The 18584-nt window shown below is 38.5% G+C and overlaps 1 protein-coding gene across 1 annotated transcript in view; it reads left to right on the top strand.

Moving 5' to 3' along the window:
* The window catches only part of AFG1L (AFG1 like ATPase), a 202071-nt gene that overhangs the window by 77058 nt on the left and 106429 nt on the right, over window positions 1-18584 (top strand). The window contains exons 6-7 of the mRNA XM_029944048.1: window positions 1861-1991; window positions 11460-11559. Coding sequence (XP_029799908.1) covers window positions 1861-1991; window positions 11460-11559 — 231 coding nt within the window. The remainder of the gene's footprint in view (window positions 1-1860; window positions 1992-11459; window positions 11560-18584) is intronic.

Genomic DNA, 18584 nt, shown 5'->3' on the forward strand with positions numbered 1-18584 from the left:
TTCAAGATACATGATACAATTTATTACTTGCCCATAAGCTACAACACAGCCTGCTTAATACCTTTCCTTAAATTCCACCTCTATACTACAGTATACTTGAGGTCCATGCAAAAAAGTAGCTACCTTTTATATAGGAAATGGATGATTAAGTCTTTGGTGCTGTAAAAGCAACTTCATTTAAACATAACCACCCCCACCACCAAAAAAAGAAGAGGAAAAAAAAAGTAATGAAAATAATAAGGGAAAAACCCAAGACACACTTCCTAGGGGAAAAAAAACAAAAAAACAAAACAAAACAAAAAACAGCATGTAATTTCTGTCCTTGACGGAATGTATTAAATAAGCAAACACCACCAACAAGCAAAACAAGTACTACAATGTTAACATTAAAAAAAACATTAAAAAAAGACAACCCTCTCACATGCATAAATGAAAGATTGTACACAAAGAACTCACATCTTTTCAAGCTTCAAGTGGTTTCATCTTAGCTTGGGCAACCATGCAGTATTTAATACATAGTAGCAAAATATTTACTATTGAAACTTAATCTTTTAAAATATTAGGTTTTACTTAAAGTAAGATATTATTTGGTTTCATTTGTTTTGTGTTATATTGAAATGATTTGTAATGTATTTAGAGTTGATCCTAAAGACAGATTCAAATTCAGTTCTTACCAATAAGAGAAGAGAGGTGACTATATGAAGGTCAGGTATTTTCTCCATCTACTAAGGATCAATAAGAAATGTTAAAAACTCACTTATCTCAAGAAGTTGTTTTGATTAGGCCCTTTCCTCTGTGTTATCTTAGCATGTAGGTGTTTATGTACTTGCAGGTATGCTTTCTTGCTTTGTCAGTGTTCCTTTATAAAACATTTTTTATTTTGGGGGTACCTGGGTGGTGGTTGAGCATCCAACTTTGGCTCAGGTCATGATCTCACTGTTTGTGGGTTTGAGCCCCGCATCAGGCTCTGTGCTGTCAGCTCAGAGCCTGGAGCCTGCTTCTGATTCTGTGTGTCCCTCCCTCTCTGCCCCTCCCCTGCTCATGATCTCTCTCTCTCTGTCTCTCAAAAATAAATAAATGTTAAAAAAATTTTTAAACGTCTTTTTATTTTTATTTTTTGAGAGACAGTGCTGTGTGGGAGGGAGTGCGTGCAAGTGGGGAAAGAGCAGGGACCGGGTTGGGAAGGTATCTGAAGCAGACTCCATGCTCAGCACAGAGCCTCACTTGAGGCTCAGTCTCACGTCCTGAGGTCATGACCTGAGCCAAAATGAAGAGTCAGATGCTCAACCAACTGTGCCCCCCAGGTGCCCTGCTTTGTCCGTGTTTTTATTGCATTTTTGCGTTACTTGTCTCTGCGATAGTGTAACCTCACCAGGGCAGGAACGTTGTGTTTTTATTCCAATACTTTGAGCATTTAGTACACACATAATGAGTGAAGTGGGACTGGCTAGAGACAAGGGAGCATCCTGATTACGTACGCTGAACGTAGGGCAAGATCACCTCCTCTGCCCGCATCTCTGAAATCCTGAGCAGTAGGGTTAATCTGTTGATCCATCTAGTTACCGCCTTGTCATCTATCCTGTCAATTATCCGTCTCTGAAGTGACTGAAAAGAGTAGGGATGGAATGACTACGAAGTGTCCTTGCCACCATGGGAATGTATTAATATGTGAACAGTTTATTTTGAGGTAGAGGAAGTGCAATCAGTTTTCAACAGTCACATTTGATTTTATGTGACAGTTAAACTTAATTTTTATGTTCACACTAAGATTTCACTTAGAGATTTAAAAGATGCATTATAGTTGTCTAAAATGTACCATTCATACAGTATTTGATTTGTGTTTAATTTTATCCATTAAAGGAATACATCGCCTTAAACAGAGTTTGCCAAAAAGGAAACCAGGACTCATGGCTAAATCATATGATCCAATAGCTCCCATAGCTGAAGAAATCAGTGAAGAGGCATGTCTCTTATGTTTTGATGAGTTTCAGGTAAAGTAGAGATGTTTCATAGATGTAGAATGGTTTGCTGAATTATAAGTGAAGATTTAAATTCTGTTCCTGATTTTATCATCGTTTCATAAATTGATTTGACATATTGTCTCTTAAAATTTTTTTTTAATGTTTATTTTTAAGAGAGAGAGAGTGCGAGCAGTGGAGGGAGAGAGAGAGAGGGAGTCACAGAATCGGAAGCAGGCTCCAGCCTCCGAACTGTCAGCACAGAGCCTGACACGGGGCTCGAACTCATGAACCATGAGATCACGACCTGAGCTGAAGTTGGCCACTTAACCACCTGAGCCACCCAGGTGCCCCTGATTTTTATATTTCTAAAGGATCTTTTAAAATAGAAGAAGAAAATACAACAAAGACCATATGTGGCTTGCAAAACCTAAAATATTTACTACTCATTCTTTTATAGGAAAAGTTTTACTTCCCCTATTACAGTCAATGGATTTACATTTCCCCTGTACCACAATGGAGATAATGTCATGATTACACAATAATGTCTAAATATGTTTAGAGTTTTTTAAAATGTTTATTTTATTAGAGAGAGAGAGAAAGAGTGCACGCATACACTAGGGAGCATGAGTGAAGGAGGGAGAGACAGACAGAATCCCAAGCAGGCTGTTTGCTGTCAGCACAGAGCTGGAGTTGGGGGCTCGATCTCATGAACTGTGAGATCATGACCTGGACTCAAATCAAGAATTGGATGCTCAACCAACTGAGCCACCCAGGTGCCCCTGAAGTTTTTTTTTTTTTTAAGTATTAGATAAAAATGATTCACTCATCTCATTTAGACTTTACTACTTATTTGTGATTGAAGGGAGGGAGTTGGCCCTCATGAACATTTAAATTTTCTTCTAGTTTTAGGATTCTCTGAAATTGTGCATTTAAATTGGTGATATGTTACTTTCTCATCTTTATTTTCTAAGGGAGCAAATATGGCCTGCAGGCAAATATCATGTCTTATGTTTTTTTCTATATCTGAGAGTTTATTAACAACAACAGGTACTCTGGGTTAAGAATTACTTCCTCCTTATTTCACTGCATTCTTTAGTATTTCTGAAATGTAGTAGATGGTTTTTCTATAATGCTTATCATAAGAGCAGTGGATTATTGGTTAAAAGTAGAAACAGCCACAAGTACTGAATATAAGCTTAAAAACAGCACTTCACTGGGGTGCGTGGGTGGCTCAGTCAGTTAAGCATTCGACTTCAGCTCAGTCATGATCTCAAGGTTCATGGGTTTGAGCCCCACGCCTGGCTCTCTGCTGCCAGTACAGAAACCTGCTTTGGATCCTCTGTCCCTCCCTCTCTCTGTGCCCCTTCCCTGCCTGTTTTCTCTCTCTCTCTCTCTCAAAAATAAATTAACTTAAAGAAAAAAGGTTTCACACCCAAGGCTTTTGAATAATATTTCTGGAGCTGAGTGCAGAAACTCCCATGTCTGATTGCCTAAAATAAAGGCCCAGAGAACTTTCAAGGGTAGGAAGCTAACATTTGTTTTGTGCCTACTCTGAGATGGGTCCTGGGTGAGTCACACATTTTATTTGAGCCTCACAACATATTTATGATGAAGTGAGGGGAGCTGTCCTAGTTGAATTGTAAAGTTTCTTACAGTTTTCAGATTCTCTTAAGTTATGCATTTTAATTGGTAGCGAGCTATTTCTTGTTCTTCTGTGTTTAAAAACTTGGATTGGTGGGAAGATAAGATGGCCAGGACGCCTTTATCCCAAATGAGGCATGATAGTCTCCTTCACCAACTTGATACACTTACCTAAGAGCAGTCTCGATTTATGAGAGATATGAAAGAAGAATTTTCGCCAGGAATATTGTTACACTGAGCCATGGTGGGGGAGGAGGAATCTTTATTTTTTTTCCCCTTCAGTCTGTTAAGAATAGACTGGCATTTACGTGTACTGTACAACCACAAAGGTCTTCAAAAGAAAGGCTTATGGGCAAGAAAGCCTCACTTTTACTACTCTGAAGAAGTGTACTAAGTACACCAGTGTGTTGCAGCCGGAAAAGGCCCTCATTTCATTCTTTTTCTTTTTCTTTTTTAATTTATTTATTATTTTTAAAGAAAGAGAGTGTGCACCTGAGCCGGGGAGAGGCAGAGGAAGAGAGAGAGAGAGAGAGAGAGAGAGACAGAGAGAGAGAGACAGAGAGACAGAGAGAGAATCTCAAGCAGGCTCAAGCTGTCAGTGCAGAGCCAGAGGTGGGGCTCGATCTCACGAACAGTGAGATCATGACCTGAGCCTAAACCAAGAGTCAGAAGCTCACCCAGCTGAGCCACCCAGGCACCCCTAGTTCTAAAAGTAGTACCAAGTTGACTGTCAATGCTGTCTTCAATAATAAAGTCAGTGATGAATCAGAGAAGGCCATTTCTCTTGTTTCCTCATTATGAGTCTCTTAATCACATTTTCACTAAATAAATTTGAGTTGGCACAATTGGTTAAATTAAAAATTTTTAATATTTATTTATTTATTTTGAGAAAGAGACAGCACAAGCAGCGGGGTGCAGAGAGAGAGAGAGGGAGAAGAGAGAATCTCAAACAGGCTCTGTGCTGGCATGAGACTTAAACTCCTGAAACTGTGACATCATGACTAGCTAAGAGTGGGACCCTCACCCAGCTGAGCCACCCAGGCGCCCTGAAGTTACAATTGTAAGAAAGTGTACTAATACCCAACCTTTGTCAAATGATTCGTGGTTTACAAATTGTTTTTATATCCTTACTTCATTTAACTCTATAAAATAGTTATGATAGTCATTATGTAGGTGAGGATGCTGAGGCATCAGAAATACCTTGGTGTCATATGAAAATCATTACCCGTAAGTTTAAAAATGTAAATTTTAAAACATTCATAGTCTGTGACTTGATGGCCATTAACCAGACTATTTAAGAAGCTAAGGAGGTGATGAAAAGTTGGTTGTTCAAAGGAGATCCTGAGAATATTAATAGCAAGCAGGGCCCAACCACCCATGAGGTATAGTAGGCACAGTGATACTGAGGGTCCATGATACTTTTTAGGGCCCCATGAAAATATTTTAATTTCTTTTAAAATTTGAAGGAAAAAAATGAATGTATCCTAATAAATTCAGCCTGTATCTGTATATATTTTATACCAACATAGTCATAAAATACAACTTCTGTATATCAACACACATATTTTCAAATGTATTTTCTAATTGAGGAAGGGGCTCATGAAGGTAAATGACCCATGAAAGTCACTATGCTGCCCTGATTGAAGTGCTAACGGAAACCTGTCTGGTTGTACTGGGCATTCTCCACTGATTTCAGATTTCAGAAGGCTGACGCATGGGTGGGAAGAAGGGAACAAAAGCAACCCTCAGGATACTTAGGTTCCAAATGACTGAGTCTTGCAAAAGAAAGGCAGGCAATAAAAATGATTTTTCAAGTTGTGTATTAAGTATGCAGGAGATCAAGGGGGAGCAGGCCCCTTGCTTGTGAAATGTTATTTGTCAACCAAGAGAGCGTGGATATGCCGGAACTGCCACCGCCTGCCCTGACCAGAGCTGGTTTGATGTTCATTCATTCATTTACTCATCCCTGTTGCCTTAAATAAAGAACCTTATCCTGTACTGTGAGACCCTATCTGACCCACAGTCAAATGGACCGTGTCTAGAAATCTGGTCTCTGAGTAGCCCACACGGTTGCCAACAACATTGCACTTGTGGGGTGTGCTCTGGGGACTGAGCCGGTCATATACTCCGTCTCATGTCTTTGAAATAAAAGGCACCGAGGGCAGTTCTTGCACAGTAGTGAAACAGGAACAGAGAGACCTAGGAAATAACCGAATCCCATCAGGGGGAGGACTCCGAGGCTGCTCCCGGGACAGTTGCTGAGCTCTCCAGAGCTACCTCTGCTCCCAAGCCTGCCTTTAGCTCCTCCAGTCCCCAATAGGTGCCGTTTCCATCTTGGAGTCTTATTTATTTATTTATTTTTGAGAGAGAAAGAGAGAGGGAGAGAGTGAGAGAGAGAGAGAGGAGAAAGAATGAGAGAGAACACACATGTGAATGTACAAGCAGGGAAGTGGTAGAGGGAGAGGGGGAGAGAGAGTCTTAAGCAGGCTCCGCGCCCAGCGAGGGCCCGTGCAGGACTCGATCTCACATCAAGAGTTGACTGACTGAGCCCCCCAGGCATTCCATGCATCTGAGTCTTAAGTAAACCCATTACCTTTCTCTGACTCTCCTGTCCCTTTTTGTTACAAACAGTCTTGGTGAGGATGGAATTGTTCAACTCCTGTTTTGCTCTTACCTGCCTTATAAGTAGAGATTTTGCTGTGGCCTGTAAAAGCTAGCATAATTAGGAGTACAGTAAGGAAATGTCACCTTCCTTCATATAAAATCCAGTACTTCCGATGGAAGGAGAATTACCTGACAAACAAAAGACAAAAGATTCCAGAGATGAGGTATCTCTTAGGATGCTTTTGACTGCAGGTAAAAGAAAACCCAATTTAAAAAGGCTTAAACTCTAAGTGGGGGGTCGGGGGTAGGGTGGGGTGGAATACAGTAAGACAGTCATTCCTTTTAGTCAAGCCTGCCTCCTTCCTCTCTGATCTTATCTCCTATACTTTCAGCCTTGCTCATTGCTCCCTACTATTTCCATCCCTCTTATTTTCATAGACTAGGGAACCATAGCAAATAGATTTGGGTGTTACACCAAATCCTTCTTTCCCATGAGGGCTCTGAAGAAAATAAGCACAGAGATGGTAAAACAAGAGTGAATACAAATTGATTGCTTTTATTTAATCCCAAATGCTACGAGAATGAAGCATTCTAGTAGGTCAGAGTTGACAATATGAGAGACTCTGCTTTTAAGAATGTTGGCCTGCATGTCTTCGGATGAAAAATGTTAGTAGCTTTGCTCTTTTATTTCCTCTACAATTCCAGACGCGAGCCCTAGAGTCTGTATCCAAGAACCCTGTGTTCAAGAAAAGGCCAATATCTGCATATACGCACTGCTGAAGAACCAGGAACGGGAGAGGATAAGGGCAAGAATATGTGCCCTAAGGGGAGAGGCGATCACTGAACAGAACCTGAATCTCCTAGGTTTTTAAAAATTTTATTTATTTTTTATTTTTTTAATGTTTTTTATTTATTTTTGAGATATAGACACAGACAGCGCGATCAGGGGAGGGTCAGAGAGAGAGGGAGACACAGAATCCGAAGCAGGCTCCAGGCTCTGAGCTAGCTGTCAGCACAGAGCCTGACGCGGGCTCGAACCCACAAATGGTGAGATCATAAACTGAGCTGAAGCCAGACACTTAACTGACTGAGCCACCCAGTTGCCCCTTCTTGGTTTTTAAAAAATATTTATTTTTATTAAAAAATTAAAAAAAAAGACATTTATTATTGAGAGACAGAGCACAAGCAGGGGAAGGGCAGAGAGAGAGGGAGACACAGAATCTGAAGCAGGCTCCAGACTTTGAGCTGTCAGCACAGAGCCCAATGTGGGGCTCAAACTCACAAACTGCGAGATTATGACCTGAGCCAAAGTCGGATACTTAACAGACCGAGCCACCCAGACACCCCTGAATCTCCTAGTTTTCGTATCTGGACTGTGTTGCACTGGTCTTAGAGAATCTCCTCCAGCACACCCAAACTGGATTATTGCTGGTCCCAATCCCTCCTTGTCCCTCATTCTAAAATTCAGGAGGGTAAAAGGATCCCTCCAAAATATCACATGGCAGCATTCTGGTCCCCAGCATCCACACAATTTAGAACAACTCAGCAGAGCCTTTGCTCTGAACTTTCTGCCTGGGACAGTCTCCCCTGGGTCCCCCCAGGAGTCTCTCACTTCTTCGGATCTTGGCTCAGTTACCTCTTTAACAAGGCCTATTCCTACCAAATTGCAATTAGCCATTAATCAGTGTCCCTTACTATTGTTAAAAAAATTTTTTTTTATGTTTATTCTTGAGGGAGAGAGAGAGAGACAGACAGACAGACAGATAGACAGAGCGTGAGTGGGGAGGAGCAGAGAAGGAGACTCAGAATCCATAGCAGGCTCCAGGCTCTGAGCTGTCAGTGCAGAGCCCCACATGGGCTTGAACTAAGGAACCGTGTGATCATGACCTGAACTGGAATTGGGTGTTTAACTGACACCCAGGTGCCCCAAAATCATTCTTTAAAAAAATAACGTATTATCCTCTTATAGCAGATATGTATTATTTATTATGGTTACTGTTTATATAATTCCCCCATAAGAATGTAAACATGAAGGCAGGAATCTTTTTTTTTTTTTAATGTTTATTTATTTTGAGAGAGATTGAGAGAGTGGGAGAGGGACAGAGAGACGGAGAGAGAGAATCCCAAGCCGGCCCCCCACTGTCATATGTCTACAATCACCACTTCACACTTTTAAAATTGAGTTCTACTAGTAGTCTTGATTTTTAACTAGTTATTCTCGGCCTTTAGGTTGTGTTAATTAATATAATACATATTTTCCTAGGGAGCTGGATGGGAATTATTGCTGCTTAAAAATCAAGAATATATGTGCTCTTGAATTTGAGGAATTTTAAAATTAAAATTTGGTAGCATTCAAATTACATTTCCAGAATATATGCCTTATCAGCTTGGTCATTTTAACTAAGTATAGCATTTCAGGCTAGGTAGGTTGTTTTTATGTGTTTTAGTTGCTAAAATAAAAGAGCAGCTTTTCCTCAGAGTTTTTGTAGGGTCTTCATTGTGATGACTTTGAATGTTTGTGTTTCTTGTTAAATCATTTATGATTCTGAAGGTATATCATACTGGAGGAAACTGATTTTAAAAAATGTTATTTCATCCTGTTCCTTTCAGGGACACTGGATAGATGTTTTACTAATATGGTCTTTTAAAAAAAAAGGATTCTGATGAGCAGAATATCATGCAAAATTCTCCTCTATAAGCTATCAATATCATTTAAAAAATAGTTTTGACCGTTTTTTTTAAACAGAAAAGCTATTAAAAACTGCTAATAAAAAATAGGTGCTTATTTTTGTGCTAATCCTAATTACTGATAATGCATGCTTATGTTTGTCACTCATTACATGGCACCGTACCAATCAGTGGGTGACTGAGACTTGAGCACTTACATATGTAAATTAACCATTGGATTTTTTTTTTCCTTTTTTACTTAAGTGAGTCATAATGGAAAGCAACTGTAGGTCATAAAAAATCTTTTCTCTTTCATGCTAATGAAATGTCTCCCCTCTCTGTATTAGCAGACTACCCTTATTGGTAATCTGTAGCCTTCTCTTTTGTTCTTGGTGGTAATGAAATGCTGGGTGCTAAAAAAGCCCGCTCTCCAAGAATGTGTGGCCAATTGTCTTCTGTTCACTTATACTGTAAAATTACTGTTCCACAGCAAAGCTGAACAAGTGTGGGGACAAGATCAAAAGAGTATACATTGGCACCCGCTACACCAAGTGACTCCTGCTTTATTAATTAGCCATAGCTTCTCCAAGTTAATTTACTCTGATAGAGCAAAAACATTTCGTAATACAAAAACAACAAATGATAATTCAACCACAAGTCTTTAATAGTTTGCTTTCTTCAACTTCTAGTTTAAACCTTTGCACTGTGTTATAAGCTAAATGTCTCTTCACTTTTCTAAACCTTAGGCCACAAAAGCTGTTTTTAATTTTTTCAAAAACATTAGTGAGATAGTCCAATGGCAATTTTTATTTTCTAAAATTGGGTTACCTTTTAATTGATACCATTCTTTTTAAAGTCAGTGTATCGGGAATCCAGTTTAAAAGCGCGCTTGCTCCTGAAATTTGCAGGCTCGTTTGTTCTCTCATCAGAAATGCCACTGGTGTTTAAGCATTTGAAAAGGGCCTTCTCTGTGAGTATTTTTGTGGAAGCAAAATTTGACTGGGATCCTAAGCTCCAAATATAATAATATCACTTTCTTCTTAAATAATTAAATTGTACTGCTTTTCATTTTAATCACCACTTTGTGACTTCCTGCAGTCTTTTTAATTTAAGGAGTCTCCAGTAGTTTTTTTAGCTAATGTTTTAAAGTTAGAGCTTGAGACAGCAAAAAAAGATCCGTCTGCTCATCCCCATTTTCTGGTTTGTTTTTGTTTTTGTTCAGGTAGGAAGGAAATAATGTAACGTTTGTGTAAAATAATCACCTGCAAAGAGAAAAGAGAGTGAGACCTGTGTAGCCCAGGTGGCTGTTGTGGGTTGTGTTACAACCAATTAATTGGTAACTTTCAGTATTTTGATCTAATTTGAAAGAATCCCCCAGTTTCTATGCTCTATCATGGTTTAAAAATAACAACGTGATATTAACTGTGTGATATATTTTGTGAATATAAAACAAATTTTATTATCTAAAATGCTATTAAAGAAAGATCAAAATAGCTTTACATAAGAAGTACCTAAAACCCATATTATATTTATAAGGGAAGGTACAATCATTATATCTACCTTCACCATGCATTTGTTTTTGAACTCAACTTCCTTCCCTTTTTAATTTCTGTATTTCTTTGTGATTTTTGAAAAGCTTTTTAAAAAGTTATTAAGCTTACTTGTTAATTGTGGATGTTTAAAAACAATTTTAGAGAAGAGAGCCCTATGGATCTCTAACATAGGTGGAACAGTTTTATCTATTTTATACATTTCTGCTCTTGTCAGAAGTAATTTTTTAAAGCACTGTATTAACCATTCTTGTAAGGTTTTTGTTTTTTTTCTTTTTTAATAGAAGGAATATTTGTGTTTGCGAAGGTTAGCAGAGGCTGGCTGTGCTGGAAGTGACTGCAGTGCCTTTTGATTATTCATGGACAGTAATAGAAGGCACTTAAAAAGAACAATGAAATTGCTTATTTTTGTGATGGGCCATCTGTTGAATTGTTTTGTGCAACAATTGCACAATAGTATCTATGTCATATCATTCTATTTTCAACAGCAGCTGATTATGTCTCACTGGCTATTTGTCCTTATTTCCAAAGTCTCATGACCATTTAAAGTCACCTTTTCAGGGATCTTTGCCAGAAAGGTATTAGAAATCTCAATCAGCTTGTTTATTATTCTTTTTTCTTTCTCTCTCCCTCTCTCTCTCTCTCTCTCTCTCTCTCTCTCTTTTTTTGTGGGGGGCGGTAGATGGGGTCTACGGTGGGAGCAGGAGGAGGGATTTGCTCATGTTAGCTCTAATTAATTAGACTTCCTAAATGTTTAGGACAATTATCTATGGTTTCCACCTGTAGTGTATAAAAGAAGTTAACACAGAACCATCTGATAATTTGGGTAGAAATGATAGGGTTGCAAAAAAGAGTCAAGTTTAAAAGACTGCTATCCACTCTTTCATGGTTTTAATTGTCTGCTCTTCATGATGATAATTAGAATTTTTCTCTTGGAATTCACTTCCACCCTTAAAAAAAAAAGAAGATGAGCCATTAGCAAATTTGTTAGAGCAGAAGTGAAATTAAAATAAAACAAATGTGTTGTTGTCCGTAGGTCACTGACATTGCTGATGCCATGATTCTGAAACAGCTTTTTGAAAATCTGTTCAAAAATGGGGTCGTCGTTGTGGCAACATCCAACAGGCCACCGGAAGGTAAAAACAAACATTGTGCTAGTCTCATCCAATTAGGTGGAAAACAGCAAGCTTTGAAAAATCCGTCATTTTATCCTCATTTTCTTGTGTTAATAGAACCTAATGACTTTGCTTATCATTGATTTTATAACAATCTAAAAAATCAGTTGGTATTTGTATTTGAAAAATGTTTATATTCTTCTCAAGTTAAGCCTGTGTGATTCCCTGAGTTTGATGCACTTGCTGTTTTTCTGTGAGTATTACATAGATCATATGTTCATATCAGAATTGATGCAGGGGGGACACCTGGGTGGCTCAGTTGGTTAAGTATCCGACGCTTAGACACTTGATTTTGGCTCAGGTCATGATCTCACAGTTGGAGCCCCACATCGGGCAGGAGTCCCTGTGTGGAACCTGCTTGGGATTCATTCTCTCCTTCTTTCTGCCCCTCCCTTCTGGACTTTCTATCTTTCTCTCTCAAAAATAAATAAATAAACATTAAGGAAAAAAGTGATGCCAGCAGGCAGATGGAAATCAAATGCAAAACACCAGGAAGTGAGAACAGCTTACTGAAGACATAGAGTAGATACAGATGGAGCATCTGGGAGACTTGGAAGGGAAAGGAACGTGAGTTCTGTCTTGTTTCAGGGCCTGGGGGTTTTATTAAGGATTGTGGTCTGTTGTATGTGTCCTTTCAGGCATCCAAAAACCAGTTAGAAAAAGACAAGGGCCCAGGTGCTATTCCTTGGAGCCAGAGGGTCTTGGCATCGGGATATCTAGGGCTGGTGGTCTGGAATATGCACTTGACAGCTTCAGCGGTCATTCTCATCTCGTCCTTCTTTAGATTTATCTATTCTGAAGAAATCATTAACTCCTTGTCCCTTATAAGGAGGACTTACCCCCGTTCACATCCTGAGGACTGTGTAAAGTGGGGTGCAGGTCCTAGCAAGAAGAGAACCAGGAAAAGGAGCAAAAAGCAGATTTTTATGGAGTTTTTCAGTTTCTCTGTTTCAAAAATACAAGTCTTTCTAAATGCTTTTTAGAGGCTATAAATGAAAATCAATGAAATAAAGACAAAACTCCTACTTGAATCTTAGAAAAACTATTAATTCTTGCTTGGCATAAGTAGTTTCTACCACTTAATTTTATTTCTGAAAAAAACACTGGCTCATTTGGACATTATTTAAGGATTAAATACAAGCAATATTTAGATAAAAACAAATTTAAAATGTTTTATCTTTCAGCTCCACGATGTGGTCAGTTGAGGGCCAGAGGAACCCAAACCAATATTTAATGCATTCTTAATGTTGACATCTTTCTACCCTGGATTGCTCTACCACCTGGAATTCTCTGCATGGCTAAGTCTTTACCTTTTCCAGGTCTTTAGTCAAAAATTATTTTGTCAAAGAAGTCTAGACTTATCTTTCTATTTGAATCTACAACCCATCACTTTTTTCCTTACCTTGCTTCTCCTTTCCTCCTTTATTTTTTTCCCATCGCATGTATGGACCCACTATATTATTTACTTATTTACTGTACTTGTGGTTTATTGTCTGTCCCCTTCAGGATACAAGGGGTTCATAAGGGCAGTGACTTTTATCTCTTCTGTTCTGGGTATATACTAAGCAACTAAAATAGTGCCGAGCACTGGATGGATCTCAATAGTCTTAGAATGAATGTTGAATGAATGCATATGTTTAAAGGTTCTCCCTGGCCGCAGTACTGAGAAGGTGTGGGGATGAGATTTCAAGGTTGGAACTAAGGAGACCATTTACGAGATCATTGCTGCAATCCTGAGGGGAGATGATGGAGCAGTCAGGGTGGTGAGAGTAGTCAGAGTTTGGATATATTTTGTATGTAGAGCCAAGAGGATTTACTAATGGGATGGATATATGGTATTAAAAAAAGAGAGAGAGGGATAAAGAATGACTCAAAGGTTTTGGCTTGAGCAATTAGAAGGATGAAGGTGAGACTTCCTGAGATGGAGACGACTGTAGGAGAAGCAGATTTGTGTAGGGAGGGGGAAGTACTGAGGCAGATGCATAGAAGAGTTTGGATTTTAGGGGGAAAGTTTAGATTGGAGATGAATGTTTGGGGGTTGATTGGTCCTAAAGGAAGCTGGTAAGAGCAGCCAGTGAGGTAAGAGGAGAACTAGGAGAGTTCAAGTGAAGAAAAGGAAAAGTGGTACAAAAGGGTGGATGATCACCTTTGTTAAATGTTGCTAGGAGGTGAAGATGAGGTTGAGAATCTGCCATTGGAATTAGTAACATGGAGTTTATTGGTGAATCTGAAAAGAGCAATGTAATAGTGATAGTGTGAGTTTTTTCCTTAATGAGCCATGTCATGTGGATGACTTATATTGAGTTTGTAATCTGTTATTACCTAGATCTTACTTTGTGAGCTGCTGTCAAACTAGGTCTCTCTCATTCTGTGTAGTTGATTTCTTTTTTCTTCCTATTACATTTCAGCTTATTAGTCTTGTCTGCATTATTCAATTTTGTGATTTATGTTTGATTATATTTATGTTTATATCTTTTTGAAGTGCAGTTCTAACAGATTAGTTTTAGCTATCCCTACTAACTATGACATTTATAAAATGGTAATCATGCTGCTATATCTTTAGCCATTCATTAATTAAATGTGTAACTAGGGTAAGACCAAGTTTAGATTGTCATAGTATACCATTGGAGGCCTTATTTTAGGGAGACATCAGTTAATTAATACTATTAAATCCAGTTATTCAAACAACTATAGTTGTACCTAATCTGTTATACTATAGGAGAATTATGAATGATTCTATCAGATGCGCTTGTTAAAATGTATATACTGTTATAGGTAGCATGCTTGTGATTTACTGGGGTGGTAACCCTATCAGACACAGCAGTGAGTTTTTTCATATTAGCTCATCTGTCAAGATTCTCCTTTAGCTGACTGTTGACTTAACTGTGTCATCAGTCTTGCCTTTAGACATTCAGTGACAAGCAATGTTCATAAATAGCAAGGTGGTAGAACAAGCTTCGAACACTGCCCCTACCCCCACCACAGTAAAGACTTCTGAAAGGAAAATGGCAATTTGCTGCTCAGCCAGCAGTGGTAAACTGAGGAAGGGCAGCCACGGGGAAAGGTTAAGGAGCATTCTGGCACTCATAGCTTTGTAGGAGTGAGCAAAGTTACAGGCCCACCAAGGTAGCATGCAGAAATCTCTTTTCCAGAGAAGACTGAAAGTTCAAGATGTGGAATTCCAAAAATTGGGCACTAGCCACAAACTTCAAGCCTTTTCTAAATATGAATCATTGAAGGGACACTGTCATACACTTGTTTTTGTTATTATTTTGCCATGGCTTAGTATTTTAATATAAAGAAGATGACATATACATATGTGCCAGGAAAAGATAAAAGTATAGGACAAAGAATGAATATGCCAGTGGTTGCCAGAGGCTATAAACAGAAGGTATATGACTGCAAAGGGGCAACGTAAGAGAATTTTGGGGGGGTGTTTTATATCCTGGTTGTGGTTGTGGTTACATGTATTCAATCTAATAGAACGGTAGACCAGAAAAGTTAGTTAAAATGAAAAACAAATCACATGGATAAGAAATGGCAGAAAAGAGGGTAGAACCTAGGTTTTGTGACTCTGAATACATTATCCTCTATCATTTCTCCTTGTTGGTCGTCACTGATCTTTGTCTACACTGTCCTAGATAAAGTGTGTCCTCTTTTCCAACTATCAAAATGCATTCAACTTTTTCTTTAGGCCACAGATTTTATTCTGGAGCCTCCAGATAGGTTATTTATTTATTTTTAAATAGCATCTACTTATTCTCAGAGTATTACAAGAGGTGGAAGAAGAATCTTCTTGTCAGAGGGTTGAGGCAAAGCGCAGTGGCTGGAGAGAGAATGACCCGTCTGAGGAACGGAAAGGTGGCCAGACTGGCTGGAGTGCGGTGAAAGGAGGAGAGTGGGAGGCAGTGACGTACACACAACATGAATCTGGAGAAGTGACAGTTAGACCTTAGAAAACAATCATAAGGATTTCGGATTTTATTCTAAGAGAAATGGGAAGACATTGGAGTACTTTAAGTAGGGACTGACAAGAACAGAGTTGGACTACCACTGGGCATAGTGTGGAGAATGGGTTGTGGAGTGGGGTGCAGTGATAACGGTGGATTCAGCAAAGACATTAGGAGGCGCCTGCAGCACACTGGGTAAGAAATGGGGTTAGTTTGACATAAGGCAGTGATTGTCACCTACGGGGCTAATTTGGCAGTGTTTGGGACATATTTGGTGTCACAACTGGGCAGGGTAGACGTGAATGCTGCTATTGGCCTCTAGTAGGATTCTTGGTGGAAGCCAAGAATTCTGCAAAAATATCCTATAATATGCAGGACTACCCTCACAACAAAGAATTATCTAACCAAAAATGTCTATAGTCCTGAGTTTCAGAAACTCTGATATATGGTGATACCAATAGATACGGAGATGATAGATCTGAAAGATCTTCAAGAAGTAAAATGGAGGGGCGCCTGGGTGGCTCAGTTGGTTAAACCTCCGACTTTGGCTCAGGTCAGATCTCACATTTGTGGGTTCGAGCCCCGCATCAGGCTCTGTGCTGACAGCTAGCTCAGAGCTTGGAGCCTGCTTCTAGTTCTGTGTCTCCTTCTCTCTCTGCACCTCCCCCTCTCATGCTCTGTCTCTCTTTGTATCAAAATAAATAAAATGTTAGCCTTTCTGATGGGTGTGAAGTGGTATCTCATTGTGGTTTTAATTTATATTTCCCTGATGATGAGTGATGTTGAGCATCATTTCATGTGTCAGTTGGCCATCTGGATGTTTTCTTTGGAGAAGTGTTTGTTCATGTCGTTAGCCCATTTCTTCACTGGATTATTTGTTTTTCGGGTGTTATGCTTGTTAAGTCCTTTATAGATTTTGGATCCTAACCCTTTATCTGATATGTCATTTGCAAATATCTTCTCCCATTCTGTTGGTCGCCTTTTAGTTTTGCTGATTATTTCTTTCGCTGTGCAGAAGCTTTTTATTTTGATGAGGTCCCAATAGCTCATTTTTGCTTTTGTTTCTCTTGCCTCTGAAGACGTGTTGAGTAAGAAGTTGCTGCAGCCAAGGTTAAAGAGGTTCTTGCCTGCTTTCTCCTTAAGGATTTTGATGGCTTCCTGTCTTACATTTAGATATTTCATCCATTTTGAGTTTATTTTTGTGTATGGTATAAGAAAGTGGTCCAGGTTCATTTTTCTGCACGTTACTGTCCGGGTTCCCAGCACCACTTGCTGAAGAGACTGTCTTTATTCTATTGAATATTCTTTCCTGCTTTGTCAAAGATTTGTTGGCCATATGTTTTTGGGTCCATTTCTAGGTTCTCTTTCCTGTTCCATTGATTTGAGTGTCTGTTCTTGTACCAGTACCATATTGTCTTAATGATTACAGCTTTGTAATACAGCTTGAAGTCCGAAGAATAATTCTGTATTACTTAGATTATCAGGCAACAACACTATGTGATTCTTTCTCAAGCCAACATATCCACAGTAAATAAAACACTGGATATCTCTAGAAAGTTGGCTAACAGTTATGCACACACCCAACAAATGTAATTTGTCGCATTAATATTTCTAGAAAGAAAAATCCAATTGCAGTCACCATAAAAGCTACACGAATTTGGCAAAATTTAGCATACTTCTTGATGGAATCACTTCCTAAAATATAAATAGGGTAGTTTCTTAATATGATACCAAATATGTGTATATCAGTTCAAAAGTCAGAATTATTCTTAGTGGGGACACTAGTATTTCTCTACAAGTATGAACAAAGGAAGGATGCCAACGATCACTTTTTAACATTGTCCTGCAGTAGAGACAGAAAGCGAGTAAGAACAACTGGGAGGATAGGGAGGGGAACCAAGTAAAAAACACATCTCTTGATTATAGGGATTCTCTGAGATTAGTCATTCCACTCCTTTTTCAAGGTCATGTAAAAAGAAAATATCATAATATGAGAACAATAAGTAGAAAAGAGAAGTTTTAGGAATTTCTGTTTTATATTCTTTAAAAATCAGGAAATCATAGACTGTATAATATAGAAGATCTAAGCTGAGAGAAGACAGATTGAGTTGATAACCTGTTTACTCAGAAATCAACTGAAACAAAAGAAAGCCAAATGCATAAAAAGATGAAGTTAACTAAATTAAATCAGTAAGAGTCAGCATTAGAAGCACGAAAATATACAATTGAAACTACAGAAAATGAAAGTCATCAATGTAGGAAAACAATTTAAGAGGTATATAGAAATAGAATAAAGAAAATAAAATGATGAAAACAAAGAAAGTGCATGCCCTGGGGGAAAGAGGTCTTAATGTGAATTTACAAAAAAGAAATGTTTGAAATAAGATAATTGATGATTCCAATGAATTGAGTGTAAATAAATGTTTGTAGTTACTGCTTGCTTAGATATTTGTAAATTTTCTTCCCCTTGGAGAGAGAGTTTACTGATTCTGAGTGACAGTATCATAATTTGTGATACTTATCACTAGGGAAATATACAGTCAAGTATTTTAGAATTTAAGATATACTTTCTACTTTTCAAATTACTAGAAATAAGGTAAAATAAAAAATATTTCTTAGAGCAAAAACTATAAAGCAGAAGAAACAAAAAAGTATGGGTAAAGAGCATGAAGCAAGATAAGGAAATATAAATGGGATACATTTCTGTATTAAAAACTAAAACTTCTGATATGGCTGAGTAAGCTCCTAGCCAAATGGCTTTCCTGAAGATAATAATAATAAATTCTGAATAAAATATATAACTATCTGAAGGTCTGAGAGGGTAAAAAGAATGTCAGCCATGTTAAGGGCAGATAAGACTTGGAATAAGGTCCAAAATAGGAAAGAATTATCTTTTTTAATGGTTGTCACCTCTAGGGCAGGTAAAGTCAGTGCTGCACTGAGTGACTGAAATTCTGAGAGAAAACCCACAGTGTTTCTGGTCTGAAGAACCAGATGGCAGAGTTGGGGCAAGCATTACTGCAGGGAAATGAGAAG

The sequence above is a fragment of the Suricata suricatta genome, chromosome 7 (assembly GCF_006229205.1).
Source record: "Suricata suricatta isolate VVHF042 chromosome 7, meerkat_22Aug2017_6uvM2_HiC, whole genome shotgun sequence".
Lineage (NCBI taxonomy): Eukaryota > Metazoa > Chordata > Mammalia > Carnivora > Herpestidae > Suricata > Suricata suricatta.